Genomic DNA, 14,643 nt, shown 5'->3' with positions numbered 1-14,643 from the left:
GCTTGTGGCTCATCTCCAGTCACACCCACTGCCGGAGAAGGGATCAGAGAAAAGGTGGCTTCTTGTTCCCGCTGCTTTGTATTCGGCCTCCTCTCCATGATTCTGACAGACTGCTGTGGCCTCTTCTGCTATTTCTGAGCCCTGTTGGGCGAGGGAATTCAGAGATTCATGAGGCTTCTTCTGGTCCAGGGGCCCCTCTGGTCTAGAGAGATCTAAGGGGGAGGGGGGAACTTCCCTGGCTGTCCAGGCCAAAAAAAAAAAAAAAGAGAGAGAGAGAGAGAGAGAGAGGTCTAACAGGGAGGAAAGGAAACAGATTCCAGTGGGACCATGTGAAGAGGGTTGGTGTGCACAGGGGATTTTAGTAGATCAGAGATTTCCGGGGGGAGGGGGCGGGGTGGGGGGGTGGAGATGAGAGGAGGGGCTTGCAGATGGGCAAGAGAAAGGAGTTCTGAGACAGGTGAGTCCGGGAAGTTCTTGGGAATGGGAGCTGGAAAGAGAGGGTGGGGCCTATCCTCTGCCTTAGCCTGGGCTATTGGACTTATTCTCTGGGCCTGGAGTTCTCAACCTGGCTGGATTAAGTATTTAATTTGGAGGAAGGTGTGGCAGGTGAGATAGTTCCTCAGAGCTAGATGAAATGTAGTTATTTTGTGAGATAGGGGGAAAAAACCCCATTTTTCCCATTGTGAGCTTAGAGTTTGGTGGTTAGATGGGAACTTCTTCAAGATCCAGTGAAGCATTTATTTCAAAGTACCAGAGACAACAGAGACCAGGGGTGGCTGCTGGGTAAGGGAGCCTGAGACCTCTGAATGCTGGGGGCTCTGGCCTCTTCCCAGGCCACTGTGGCTGTCCCAGGACATGGTCCTGTAACAGCCCTGAAAACCCATTTGGGGACAGGGCCAAGCTCTCAGGGCAGAGGGAACCCACGGTCAGGCAGGAAGGAGCCTCCACCATGTTTGGCTTCTTGCTTGTTCATTCACTCAAGAAACATTCATAAGCACATTCAAAGTCTCCAGCTAGGCGGCTGGTTGTGGACGGCTGTTAGTGAGAGAGACCTAGGCCATGGGCTCTGCACCCAGGACTTCTCAGAGTGGTGGGGAGACAGGTCGGATAGAGCCCAGATATTCTTGGTGCAGGACGATACTTGCTTAGAGAGAGAGCATTTTACACATTTGTCCTACGGCCTGGTCCTTCAGTGTCCTACCCTTGCCTGCCTAACTCCTTTCTAGCCTAGTAAACAGAACTTTCGCTGCCCTTCTGCCCTAGCTCTGATTACAGAAAGCTGGGAGTGACGAGGTCCACGTGTGGGGGGTGGAGAGATGGTGCCTCTACCAGACCTGGAAAGCGGATGGAGTATCCAGTAGGCGCCAAACGCAAGTTAGTTGCGAGAATGAATTAGTAACAGCTGACGGTGCGCGCCTGCGCGCGGCGGGGGCGTGGCCCGGAACAGGGGCGTGGCCCGGGGCTGGAGGGAAGGAGGCGGGAGGCCGCCGCGGCGCGGGCAGACGTTACTGGTCGCGCTGGATCACGTGAGCACGCAGGCGCAGCGCCGCGCATCCCGCTCGCTCACACAAAGCCCAGACGCGGAGAAAATGGCGGCAGGGGTCGAAGCGGCAGCCGAGGTGGCGGCGACGGAGCCCAAAATGGAGGAGGAGAGCGGCGCGCCCGGCGTGCCGAGTGGCAACGGAGCTCCGGGCCCGAAAGGGTGAGTACTCCACGGCTCCTTGTCCCTGGCCGGGCACTTTTGCGGCGGCCGGCGGCGGCTCTGGTAGGTCTTGGCGGCTTCCCACCGGCGCGGCCTCGGCCGGGCTTTCCCCTCAGGGTCTGCCGAGGGTGGGGGCCGCCCAGGTCGTGAGGGATGAAGCCGGGCGGCCCCGGGAGCGCCTCTAGGACAGCTCCTTCTTCCCAGGCCTCGGGCCTCAACTCCCCCGGTCCCTCCAGGCCCGGTCCGACCCCGACCCCGACGCAAAGGCCTCAGGCCGGGCCTCTGCGCGCGGGGATGATGGCGCGCGGGCCGCGGAGCCGATGAGCCCCGGAGTCCGCGACCAGCTCGCCTGCCGAGTGACCTTGGTTGGGCGCGTGGTTTCACGTCTCTCCGCAATGGCCCGGGGCCTCAGTTTCCCGATCGGTAAAGTGGGGGGAGGGGAGGGATTGCGCACGCAGGATCTCGCCCGTTGTCGGTCCGGGTAAACGGTAGCAGAGGCGGGTGGGTATCGGGAAGGACCGCGAGGCCGGCTCCGGGAGCCTCCTCCCCCCCCTCCCGCCCCCCGGCGCGCGCCGTTCCCCTCCTCTCCAGCCCCCCCTCCCCCGTCCCCGCGATAAGTGCCTCTGTCGGAACCGCCCCTCGTTCCACACTCTGCCCACGGCTCAAGTCCCTTACCTCCTCCCCAGGTGCGCAGTAGGTATTTGTGGAGAGATCGGACCTGCTGCTCAATGTTTAGCCGTAGAAACAAACTATAGGGAGAAAAGAAAAAAAGGAAACATTCTCTTCCGTGTTCCAGGGGAGGATTTTTCCATCATCAGGCGGGTTCACCCATTTCCAAGCTCCGTCACCCTTTCAGTCCTGTTTAGAGGTCTGTCTCGGGTCCTCGGTTTTTAAAGTTTCCATAAAGCTTTAAAGCATCACCTTATGTCCCCTTGAACCCCATTCATTCTGATTACAGGCGCCTGAAAGATGGAGAGACGTTTTGCCTCCTCCTGGCAGCTGTTGGGGGGAGGACAGGGGGAGGCTGGGCACACATTTGATTTACCACGTACGTTTTTTAAAAATTGTGGTAACATACGTAAGGTGAAATTTACAGTTTTAGTCATTTTTAAGTGTACGATTCTGTGGCATCAACTGCATTTGCGGTGTTGTGCAGCCATCACCAGTATCCACATCCAGAACTTTTTCATCATGCCAATTAAACAGTAACTTCCTCTTCTCCCCCTCTCCTGGTTACCTGTGTTATATGTTCTGTCTCCTATGAATTTGCCTTCCCACACATTTTTAATTGGAGTTCGTGGGGATTAAAAATGAATGTAGTTAAAACGCTTTGTTAATGAACACTCACTAAATACTAGCTATGTTGTTGAACTTTCTCTCCTTAGGTGGGGAGGAACAAAATACCGTGGTTACTGGTCCTTGGAAATCAAGAGAAAGGCATCTTAGAAGTATTCCCAACCCTTTATTATTGAAAACTCTGGAAAGGGATGTGTTCATTTAAACTTTTTTCATTACCTATTTCCTTTATTTCTTTATCACAGGATGGAGTGCTGCTAGAATCGTGCTAGGTGAGAAGTTATTAGTTATAGATTATAGCATCTGGGGTACATTTTTCAACTTTCCCATTTTCCACTGTCCATTTCCAAATAGTCATTTTGTGACGAACGTTAACACATGGGCTATTAGAAAGAATCTGAAGGTTTCAGAGCTAAAAGAGCCCTTGTTGGAAAGAACCTCAAAGCCTAGGACTGCTTAGTAGAGACTGTTTTAGAAAGTTACGAACACTTAGATCTGTTTGGGAGGGCCATTGGAAAAGTTTGTGTTCGTGGTGTTTTTTTTGCATCACAGAGTTTTTAAAGCAGAGTTCTTTAGAAAACAAAGCCCCTCCCCCCACACAGGGAAGGCCAAGGAATATTTTTGTAGTAAAGTAATTGTTCTGTGGTATTAGTAAAAGGAGTTACTAGGTAGGGAGCATGGAGGGGCTCCCCTCCCCCCAACCTAACCTGCTGGGGACAGTTAAGAGGTGTTCCTCTAGGGGGAGGAGGATGAAAGATGATGGAGAGAGGCACAGGAGAGAGTCCAAAGACTAGGGATTTTTATGTATTTATATATTTGATAACGTATTTATAAAGAACCCAAACTGCTGGAGCACTGGGGGCCAGCTGGTGGGCAATGAATTCCAGACTAAGGAATTTAGATTTTTATCTTGAAAGCCTTTGAGGAATGGGAAATGAGTGAGACTGGATTCTTCTTACCTTTGTCTCCACCAGGAGTGGAGTGTGCTGTAAACCAAAAAGGCAGTGAGATAGCAAGCTTGATGAGGACCCCAGATAGGACAGCTTGTTTTGCAGTTCCTTTTCTTCTGGGTATAAGAGGAGGATTTGTTTTATTTTGATGAGAAATCTGTTCCATCTAAAGACAGTCAAGGGACTTCCCTGGTGGTGCAGTGGTTAAGAAGCCGCCTGCCAGTGCAGAGGACACGGGTTCAATCCCTGGTCTGGGAAGATCCCACATGCCGCGGAGCAACTAAGCCTGTGCGCCACAACTACTGAGCCTGCGCTCTAGAGCCTGCAAGCTGCCACTGCTACTGAAGCCCGCGTGCCTAGAACCCGTGCTCTGCAACAAGAGAAGCCTCCACAGTGAGAAGCGCACTCACCACAACTAGAAAAGCTTGCATGCAGCAGCAAGACCTAATGCAGCCAAAAATAAATGAATAAAAAAAAAATTAAAAAAAATAAATTCTGAAGTTAAAAAAAATAGTCAAGATTCAGAGTTAGAGTATATTAGTCAGGAGGTAAAAGCGTTTATTTTAGAGGACTATGTAGGCTTAGGTTTGATTTTTTTTTTTTTTTTAATTTAAAATTTTATTTTTTAAAAATAAAGCTTGCACTGTCCATTTATAATCAGTGACTTAACCTCCACTTTCAGAGTAACCTTGTGGCTGAATCAGAAAACTGAGAGAGAGGCTATTTTAAAAATGAAACTTTGTATTTAGTATAAATTCCTGGGGATGTAATGTTAGTGTTGACACTTTTACAGTGAAGAAAAACTTTTTTTTTTTTTTTTTTAAACAATTGAGAAGACCCAGGTTAAGGAAATTGACCCAAAGAATCTGGGGGAGGCCATCTTGACTCCAGGTCCTTTGCTGCTTCCACACACCACCCTGGTAACCTCTCACTGAACACAGTTATTTAAAATGTTTTTTTTTTAACCAGATTGCTTTGCAATGACTTGAGTGTTTGCTGTACTTTAAAAAGTGATGGTATACTTGATAATAATTTTGAGGCACATTTGATTGTGAGCTCAAGATTAGAATAGGGGCTGTAGGTTGTTTGAATGCATGCTGCCAGCTCTTTGCTTTCACTTTGCTCTTTGATTTTATTCTTGGCTAGGCAGGGAGTTGCTAGTCTGCAAAGATTAGGTTGCTTGTTTCGTTTAGGAGTTCGCAGATGGTCTCTCCCATTACCATGTTTTGCAGTCATAGAGGTGAAAGCTGAATTGCTCCTTTGGTAGTCTGTAATGAGTACAGTGCCTAGGTTTCCTCAGCCACGGCCCCAGTGGGCTTATTTTAAAGCCTAATCAGTATGTGCAATGGTAGAAGGCAAGGAGTGAATCATTCTCCAGAAAATTTTTGGTACAAAAATATATCATTGCCACAGTTAGTGTGCCAAGTCTCTCCTTTAAACTTGTTGGTGTGGATAAGTAACCTCCTTGCACAGATGAAGGAACTGAGGCCTGACAAAGAGTTGGTGACATTGGGGTTCAGACCTAGATAACCCTACCTCTTAGTCACCCGTAGTACTGCTCCCTTAGGTATTGTGCTTAACATTTACCAACCTGCTTTTTGTTAGGCTGATTGTTGATTCTCACGACATCCCTGTGAGCTACATGGATACAGGTTATGCTGGTTTTGCTGGTAAAGAACCAGAGATGGAAAGAGCTTAAGTCACGTGGGTAGTGAAGAGGTGGACCTGGAGCTAGAATAGTGCTGTGAATAGTGCTCTCCACATCTTAAATGCATTAGGGGAAACTCAGGATTGAAAGGATTTCTGTGAAGAGTCATTTTACATAAGGGATGGTTCTCAAGGGAATATGGGGGGTGGGGGAGTCTTTTCCCTCAGGAGATGTGGTCAGGATTTCAAGGTATCGGGGTTGCCGTTTCAAACTACACTTGATTGAAAAACTGTGAGAATAATGAGAGTATTTTACGTGAGAGGGAATGCCATGGAGGCGTAAGGGAGGGTAGGGATTCACTGTTTTACATGGTGAATGTGGCAGCCCTTGGTGAAGTAGGCAGGCACTCAGTCTTTTTACTTGTGATCTTTATGTACAGTATAATTCTAGTATGGTGGAGCAGTGACATGTTAAATTATCAATTTTCAAAGAATGCAGTCAGTGAAACAATTCCAAAGCCATATTAAACATACTTAATCTTATTTTAATGACTTGAGAGGTTCTTGCAGATACTTTGGCCTTATCTTTATTGATGTATCATGAATTAGGTTGATAGAATGTCAGAAAAAGTTTTTTAACATATTGGGTCTATTTAGAACTTCAGGTAGATGATTGGGTGCTAGAATCAGATGGGGTGTTCATTGGGAATCGGGAGCCACTTAGCAAGGAGAATATTGGTAAGGCATTTAGCTTGCTTAGGTAGCTTCAGTTTCTTTGAAAGATGACAAATTTGTTAGTTTATATGGGAGTTACAAGTCAAGTTATATTGGGGTTAGTTACAAGTCAAGTTATATTGGGGTTAGGTTTGAAATTTAAGAAACTAGTGGAAACTTAAAAAGTGTATAATTGGGGCTTCCCTGGTGGCGCAAAGGTTGAGAGTACGCCTGCCGATGCAGGGGACACGGGTTCGTGCCCCGGTATGGGAAGATTCCACGTGCCGCGGAGCGGCTGGGCCCGTGAGCCATGGCCGCTGAGCCTGCGCGTCCGGAGCCTGTGCTCCGCAACGGGAGAGGCCCGCGTACTGCAAAAAAAAAAAAAAAGTATAATTGGCACAATAAACTGCATAAGTTGGAAGTGTACGATTTGATACCTTCACTTAATCAAGATAATAAATACAACCTTAACCCCCTTTGCTCGCCCTTTGTAATCCTCTGAGTCCTTTTCTTCCCCACCCCCAGGCCATCAGTATGCATCAGTGGTTCTCAGTGGGGTGATTTCTTCTTTGCCTTCAGGGGACGTTTGGAAGTGTCTTGGAGATATTTTTGGTCTTCATTTTCAAGTCTGAGGAATGGGGCTGCTACTGGCCTCTCTTGGGTAGAGGTCAGGGATGCTGCTGAACATCCTACAGTGCACAGGGCAGCCTCCCACAACAAAAGGATTATCTGGCCCCCAAATATCAGTAGTGTTTGAGGTTGAGAAAACCCACTATAGATTAGTTTGCCAGATTAGATTTTCTCAAATATAGTTGTATATGATGAAATATTACCATATGTACTCCTCTTTTGTCTGATTTTGAGTGTAAGTATTTTGAGATTCATCCACTTTGTGTGTAGTTCATTACTTTTTGCTGAGTAGTATTTCAGTGTATGGATATACTATAGTTTATTCATTTACCTGTTAGTAGACATTTAGATTTCCAGTTTTGGGATATTACAAATAATGTTGCTATGAGCATTCGGGTCTAAATTTTTGTATGGATATATTTTCTTCTGGGTAAGTATCTAGTTGTGGATAATGTATGGTAGGTGTGTTTTAACATTTAAGATTCTGCAATCTAAATTTGGGGTATTTAGGATAAAGCAGTTTATTTCATCAGTGTAGCTAAATTATAATCTACCTATAAAAATGTGCTTCTAAAAGATTTTCACAGTTAAGTGTTATATGTATTTTAGGGCTAGAAGCATATTCCCCTAATTTTATCCCGAAGGTAAGTGAGAAAACTGAAATAAACATTTAATAAATGGGCTTTTCTTAAACTGTCACATCATCTATACTTGAACATGTGTCACGTGAGGTTTCTTTGAGGGTGGTTTTCTACAATTCTGTCAAGAATAGAGTTGATGGTGATTATTAGAGTTACAAAAAGGTCAATTTTTTAAGAAACTGGAAATGATGAGATAGGAGGAAACTTCTCAGAGAGAGGAAATGATTAACCAGAGAAAGACTTGGGTGCAGTAGTGCTTTGCTCACACCTTGGCCATAACCCATTTGAGCTGCTTTCTTGATGATGAGCCGTGTGATGTGGATTAACTCCAAACCAAATCCCCAGCTTCTGGGGTTAGATTGGGTAGTTTATTCTTAGCAGTAATGATGCATGGCAGAATATGGCCTAGACACTTTGTTACCGACTATGTCTTGTAATTCGTTATTTACACATTTTGTAACTAATAAGGTGAGCTGGGCAGTCTTTGAAAACCCAGGCTGGAAGCATTACTGTGTCATGAACCCTGTGTCAGAATAATGTTTTTTAAGGTAGATTGTAGAATATTTGGGTTTCAAAAGAAACCAGTTCTAAAATATATTCCTACCCACAGACCCTCTATGAAATGTAGGTTGATCTACATTTTATGAATTGTTGTAACACACTTCCTCCTTATGTAGGGAGGGTGAGATGCATGTTCTGTCTGGCAGACGGGTGCAGGGCTTTCATATGGAGTGGATGGGTGGACTGTGCTTGCGGTGTGCAGTCAGCCTGAGGAGGGTCTGTTGTGAGCCTGGGTAGACAGAGTGAAGAATTCTAGGAATCTGGGGATTGGTGTGGCCCTACTCCCCCTCCCCCATCTGCCAGCCCATGTGAAGGAGGTCTGTTTATTGCATGTTGGTATAGTTCAGATCATAGAGGAAGTTGCTTTCCTTAGTTTTACCTAGGGTGATAACTTCACTGGGTTACCACTTGGCACGGCTGTGTTTGGATATGAGGGACCAGTAGAAAAAAATACTTTGGGGACTACAAAAGGTTGCTGACTTAAATTTTTCCAAGTACACTGAAAATCCTCCAGCTACCATTGATGTTTGAACAGTACCCCTCCCCCACACAGGGAAGACATATCCTAGAATAAAGATCAACCCTTTACGTTAAAGAAGGTGGTCTTATAAATCATCAATACTGTAATCTTGACTTTTTGTTTTCTTTCCGTTTTTGTTGTGGATCACAAAGTCTCTGCTAGAATCTGTAGTTTGGGAGTCCCTTGATTCTCACTGGTGGAAAGCATAGGGCTTGGGAAGCAGAAAGTGCTGGACTTAGTGCCCTGAGAGGACTTCTGTGGCTGCTGCCTCCCCAGTTGTTCCTGGTCAGCTCTCACAGGTGTCTGCCTATGGTCAAAGGGGGCTCGGAACAGCCACACGCAGCCAGCACAGGGCCTTGCCCTGCTGTGCACACCCTGTCTGGTTCCTGGGCTATGGATTGGGCTTCCAGCCTGTCTGGTTCTGTGCTTTGGGAGCCTGCATTTCTTGTGAAACTTTTCCTGCCCACTCTTAAGCCAGATTCGTACCTGTAGAGCTTAGAAATGTTACTCCATGGAAGCACCTAACACACAAAGGTAAAGAGTATTACAGGAAAGGCCATGTCAGAAAAACAAATCCACCCTTCTTTGCCAAAGGTGGAATTGTTTGCGTGCTGTCTTTTACCTACCAGCGTTGTTCAGACTTCAGTTTCCCTAGCCTCAAAGTAATAGGGTTGAGTAGAGAATGGTTTCTTTCCCTTAAAAATTTTGTTTTTAAAAATTGTGGTAAAATATATGTAAATTTTGCCATTCTAAAATGATTACGTGTACAGTTTAGTGGCATTAGGTACAGTGTTGTACACTATGCCAATAGCCACTCGCCATTTCCAGAACTTTTTTCTTTTATCATCCCGAACAGAAACTCTGTAGCCATTAAACAGTAACTCGCCATTCCTACCTCTCCCCAGTCCTTGGTAACCTCTATTCCTTTTGTCTCTATGTCTGGCTTATTTCACTTAGCATAATGTTTTCAAAGTTCATCTGTGTTGAAGCATGTATCAGCACTTCATTCTTTTTTTATGGCTGAATAAGTAATATTCCATTGTATGGATCTACCACATTTAGTTTATTTCATTCATCTGTTGGTGGACACTTGGGTTGTTTTCACCTTTTGCTATTGTGAATAATGCTGCTAATGGTGTACAAGTACCTGAGTCCAATTTTTTTCCGCCCACAATGAAAGACACTTTTATTTGTAAAGCTAAGATTGGTTGGACCTATGTGTACCACCTCATTTCTGTTCCATGAAATCTTATAAATCTTCCTCCTCTTTTCCTGTTTCTGTCTTGGCGTTAAAGCACCTTGGGCGGGGAGTTGGCCTGTCTCCCCCACCTCTGTTAGAGCCCCACAGGAGTGTGTGAAGGCCTAGGAAAGCACACTTGTCTTGGGAATGATTTTTTTTGATAGGTGGGTTTTAAGGAGCGTACTACTGCAATATTCTGCTGTATGGACCACTTTAGTTTGTCTCAAATCAGAATCAATATTAGTCTTGTGTTACATGTAACTTTGGGATTGTAAACCTGGAAAATCAAATATTGTCTTTAGTATTGTGCTAACATATGGACTTTTTTTCCCCCTCTCTTTTGAATTCAGTGAAGGAGAACGACCAGCTCAGAATGAGAAGAGGAAGGAGAAAAACATAAAAAGAGGAGGCAATCGCTTTGAGCCGTATGCCAATCCAACTAAAAGATACAGAGCCTTCATTACAAACATACCTTTTGATGTGAAATGGCAGTCACTTAAAGACCTGGTTAAAGAAAAAGGTAATGGTACTGGTGGTTGAGTAGGGTCAGAAGGTTGGTGTGTCATCTTCTCTGTGGATAATTCCTTGGTTATTTTTTTGTCAGTGAAGCTGTTCTGGGTAGAGCATGTGTTCTCTCCAGGCTTGAGAGTGAAGCCCCCCCATCCTACTTTTTTATTTTTACTTTTTGTGGTCATGCACTTGTGTGTCAAACAGGTTGTTTGTTTGATCCCTTGGCCTACGAATGATTTTACTGGCTTAATATGGTTAATAGGGCTTTGATTAAGCTTGAGGGGAGCCTCTTTGTGTTAAGGAAATTTTTTGAATTCTTCATATGAGGTGGGAGAAATTTTTTCTTTTTCCTTTTTGTTTTAAAGTTCTGGCGGGAAGGTAGTTTGTTTAAATTTTGTGGCTGTCTTCCTGGGATCAAAAGTTGGTAGCTGGAACTTGTGCTGCTCGGATCCTAAATTATAAAACCGTAGCTTGTATTTAAACTGTTAGGCTTCCCCACCCTGGGGAGGAAAACACAGAGTAGATTGGCAATTGGATAGCTCAAAATAAAGCATCTGCTGTGTAATTTGGTGCCTTTAGGCACACATCGGTCACAGCCCTGGTGTTAAAGTCTGGCCTAGGGCAGAGGAAGCAACTGAATGAAGCTCTGCTGCCACCAGGAGGTCCTAGGGGGTTGGTTGCCCCCATGGTCCTCTGCTTTACCCACCCCCCAACCCCCATTCCCACCCCCACCCCTGTGCACACCACGTGTGTCTTTCTTTTCATACTCTTGTTCTGCTTCTTTTGTCGTCTTTTCCTGATTCTGGGCCCTGCTGGTGGCACACAGGGCTAAAGAGATTGCTCAGCCCAGGTTTAAACAAAATTATTGATAGAGAACCATTTGTGTAATGCGTTGAGGTCTCCCCTCACCCCTACCCCAAGGGAAACCTAGAATCAAATTATTCTTAAATGGAGTCTTTTTGAAGGACTGAAAGGTACTGGTTTTTCTGGAGCATTCATAATGAAAAGAGATTTGAGCTTGATTTGTCAAATGATTAACATTTCAGTGACAGATGCCACTTGGATAGGCCATTTTGGTATGTGTACTGGTGCTCCCAGCATTGGGTTTTGAAATTATGAATGGCCCACTGCCATCATTGTCCCATCACTTAATTCAACCATGACATGCCAGAAGCACTAGGCACCATGAACCTCTGTACAGTCATGTAGGCTGCTCCCCTGTAGTATTTCTCCAGGTAACATGGATGGAAAAACGTTTTGGTGTGAGATTTGTTTTCCTGCCTTGATCAGCCAAATCATTCCTGCCAATGCTCCTAGGGCAAGAGTGAAGTTTCTTCTTTTTGTCTGAAGGGCGTGTCATGTGGCATCCCAGATGCAGTGTTCTTGGTTTTTGGGACTGCTGCTTCAATAAAGCTTAGAATTTCTGTACAGTACAGTTGGGTCTCATTCGAATTAGTTTCTGGAATAACCCCAAATTTGTGTTCTCGTGATTTGGTTGAACCGCTGAATTGATACTTCCATTGATAATAAGGTATAGTAGTTCCAAGAACCAGGAATGTGGCTTTGAAAATGCAATTGTTAGAATTTTGTAAGAGATTGCAGGCCAAATTATTTTTCCATTTTTAGGAGTGTGTGAACCAGTTTTGGGACATGATGGATAAAGTAGGTGACATTTTTACTGCTTTACCATTCAGTAATTCAGTTTTGGAAGCCTTAAAGCTGGTAGCAGCAGCAGCCATGACGTTTCTGGATGTAGAAGCAGTTCACCTCAATTTCCTATTTTGCACTGTATTAAGTGTGGAGCCAGCCTGGTGGTTTATTCGGATACTTCCAAACTGGTTCTCATATTCCCTTGGCATACTGCTATTAATGCCCTGGCTCAGCCCTTTCAGTGTATTTTTGGTGGTGTAATTTAGAATTACAGGTGTGCAGTAAATCAGTTATTCTTAACAAACCTTAAAATGTTCTTGTTTAGAGCTCCCCTGTACAGGTTAATTACTTTCCTGTTTAATTAAATTATTAGAAGTATTGGATTGTGGTTAAAGGGATGCATAAGAGAAAGGTAATCTTTTTGTGGTAAATCTTATACTCAGTATGTGAAGTCTAAAGAAATTTACTGTTTACATACGTACGGTTTCTTAAAAATGTCCTTATTTTCATTATGTGGTTTTAAAAAATATTTTAATTCATGTCTTGGTATACCAAAAATATGTTTCAATTATTATTTGAAATCTGAAATATTTACTTGAAATGGCGTTGCACATGTTTTAAGGTTTTTGAAGACTGTTGTTGCATAGGAAAAAAAAGTTGCGGATAGAGGCACTCACACTCTAAAAGTATAAGTCTCAAGATAGTCTCTGAAGTGGGCAAACCACAGAGATTTGGGCTGTTATAATCCAACCACTCTTTATCAGTCTGCATTTCAAGAGTCTATTCCGGATGAAATCATAGTCCTGTTGTTTCAGGAAACTAGTGGAATAGCTAGAATTAGTTGTCCTCGGCTTAAAGATCTGAAAAATGCTCTGTCATTGCAGCACTGCCTGTAATTGCTGCCTGTCAGAACTCAAGTAGTAGCTTTGAGATGGCAAGACGAGTTTTTTTCCTAAGGATAATCATGCCTGAGAGTGCCTCATGTACCCCTCCCTAGTTCCCGATCTTTTCCCCCTCCTTGGACACCAAGTGTATATTCTCCATGTTTGTTAGCATTTAACAGCCTTCTAGGAGATCCTATTAATAACGCATGTATTCTGTGAACAGGCCACTTATGCCTTTTCCCCTGGATGGGATCACAAAGCTTGTTTGGTGGCACTATCATGAAATCAGCATTGCTGACTTTAAAGAGAAAAGGTACTGAGAGCTTTGTTTAGTTCTGTGCCAGGGTGCTTCCCCCGCCCCCTCCCCCATCATATCATTCAGGGACAAGGATTAAACAGCCTGCAGAATTGAGCTTGAGCTTTCCCTGAGCTTTCCCCTTCCTGCTCTAAGTGTCTGATGGAGCAAAGGAAAGGTTTCTATTGTCCGTCCTTTTGATCATGCTTATTTTTAACGGAGATACTACATGGAACGATGACTGCTGTGAACACTGAAGAGTGGATTTGAAACAAAAATTGAGAGCCAGTGTAATAGGAAATTTGAATTGGAGATTGCCAAACCAGGTTTGAAAGTAAACAGTCTCAACAGCTACCTCATTTTCATCACTGGATCGATATTGGGATACACATCTCAAAAATGTTTGACCATAAGGTCTGGGCGAAAAATTAAGACTTCCGTGAACAAAAGGTGATTGATCTTGGGAATTCTAAACTTAAATAGTGTTGTGCTGCATTACTGAGAAGTCCTGTGTGGATGAAGAAAGCTCGTCGTCGGGCTGTTGTTCTCCTGGCCTAACCAGGGAGCCAGCAGCATTGAGGTGGGGCAGCTGCAACCTAGGCAGGACTGAGCTGCACGAGCAGTGAGTAAACATGGAGAACAGTTTGAGGAGGAAAGAAAGGAGGGTCAGTGATACAGCTTACTCTCAATCAGTCTCAAGTTCAGCAGCAGTCAGTTTAACTTGTGTAAGCAAAGATTTCTTAAGAACTTAATCCTTCTGTTTTTATTGAGTACATCACTTTAAGTTAGTTTCAAATTCCAGCTGACAGAAAACTGAGGCCCAGAGGGCAAGTATAGTCCAATAGTAAGTCTCTGTTGGCTCTCGAAGATCATCTACATTGTGGGTCTGTGGAGCAGAACTTTATTTTCAATTTAAGTAAAAATCCCTACCCAGTCTGTTTGGCTCCTTCATATTTTCCTTTGTTGGAAATTCAGCCTGCGTTTTGGAAAGGCCTGTTGATGCTAAAGCATTCACATCTGTGGGTACTTGGGTTGAACCTTAATAGTGCAGCCTGCCTGGCTTATTTGTTGGTTTTTGGTCGAGTTAGAGAGGCAGAATTCTGTTCTCGTCCATGGAATTAGGAGCAAGAAGGTGCTTAATCATTTTCTAATTTTTCCATAAGTTGAGTAATCATTGTATAGTATAATTATTTTGCCGTGTTTCAAGTTGTCTGTATATTAAAGAAACAGGCTTTCCAAGTTAAAATATGCATTTATTCCATGCACCCCTCCATTAGAGCATGCCCTGCTTTGGAGCTACTCCCCCACCCCCCTTTGAATTCTTTTCAGTGAAGCTCTAGCCCCTGTACTAGTGTGTGTGTGTGTGTGTGTGTGTGTGTGCGTGCGCGCGTGCGCACGCGTGT

At 44.6% G+C, this 14,643-nt stretch overlaps 1 protein-coding gene across 2 annotated transcripts in view; it reads left to right on the top strand.

Annotated features, from left to right (window-relative positions):
- The first annotated feature begins 1,540 nt into the window (after positions 1–1,540).
- HNRNPM (heterogeneous nuclear ribonucleoprotein M) overlaps positions 1,541–14,643 on the top strand; it is a 39,078-nt gene continuing 25,975 nt past the window's right edge. The window contains exons 1-2 of one of the 2 annotated variants that reach the window (XM_022557650.3): positions 1,541–1,702; positions 10,252–10,421. In XM_022557650.3, the coding sequence (XP_022413358.1) occupies positions 1,590–1,702; positions 10,252–10,421 (283 nt within the window). In that variant the 5' untranslated portion in view covers positions 1,541–1,589. The remainder of the gene's footprint in view (positions 1,703–10,251; positions 10,422–14,643) is intronic. The other variant, XM_022557645.3, reaches the window with a different exon arrangement.

This window comes from Delphinapterus leucas, unplaced genomic scaffold, assembly GCF_059928025.1.
Source record: "Delphinapterus leucas isolate spDelLeu-1000000601 "Yukka" unplaced genomic scaffold, BTC_Dleu_Yukka2 spDelLeu_asBTCV2_sq25, whole genome shotgun sequence".
Lineage (NCBI taxonomy): Eukaryota > Metazoa > Chordata > Mammalia > Artiodactyla > Monodontidae > Delphinapterus > Delphinapterus leucas.
Note: the sequence above shows the minus strand (reverse complement) of the source record. Positions and strands in the feature narration are given on the sequence as shown.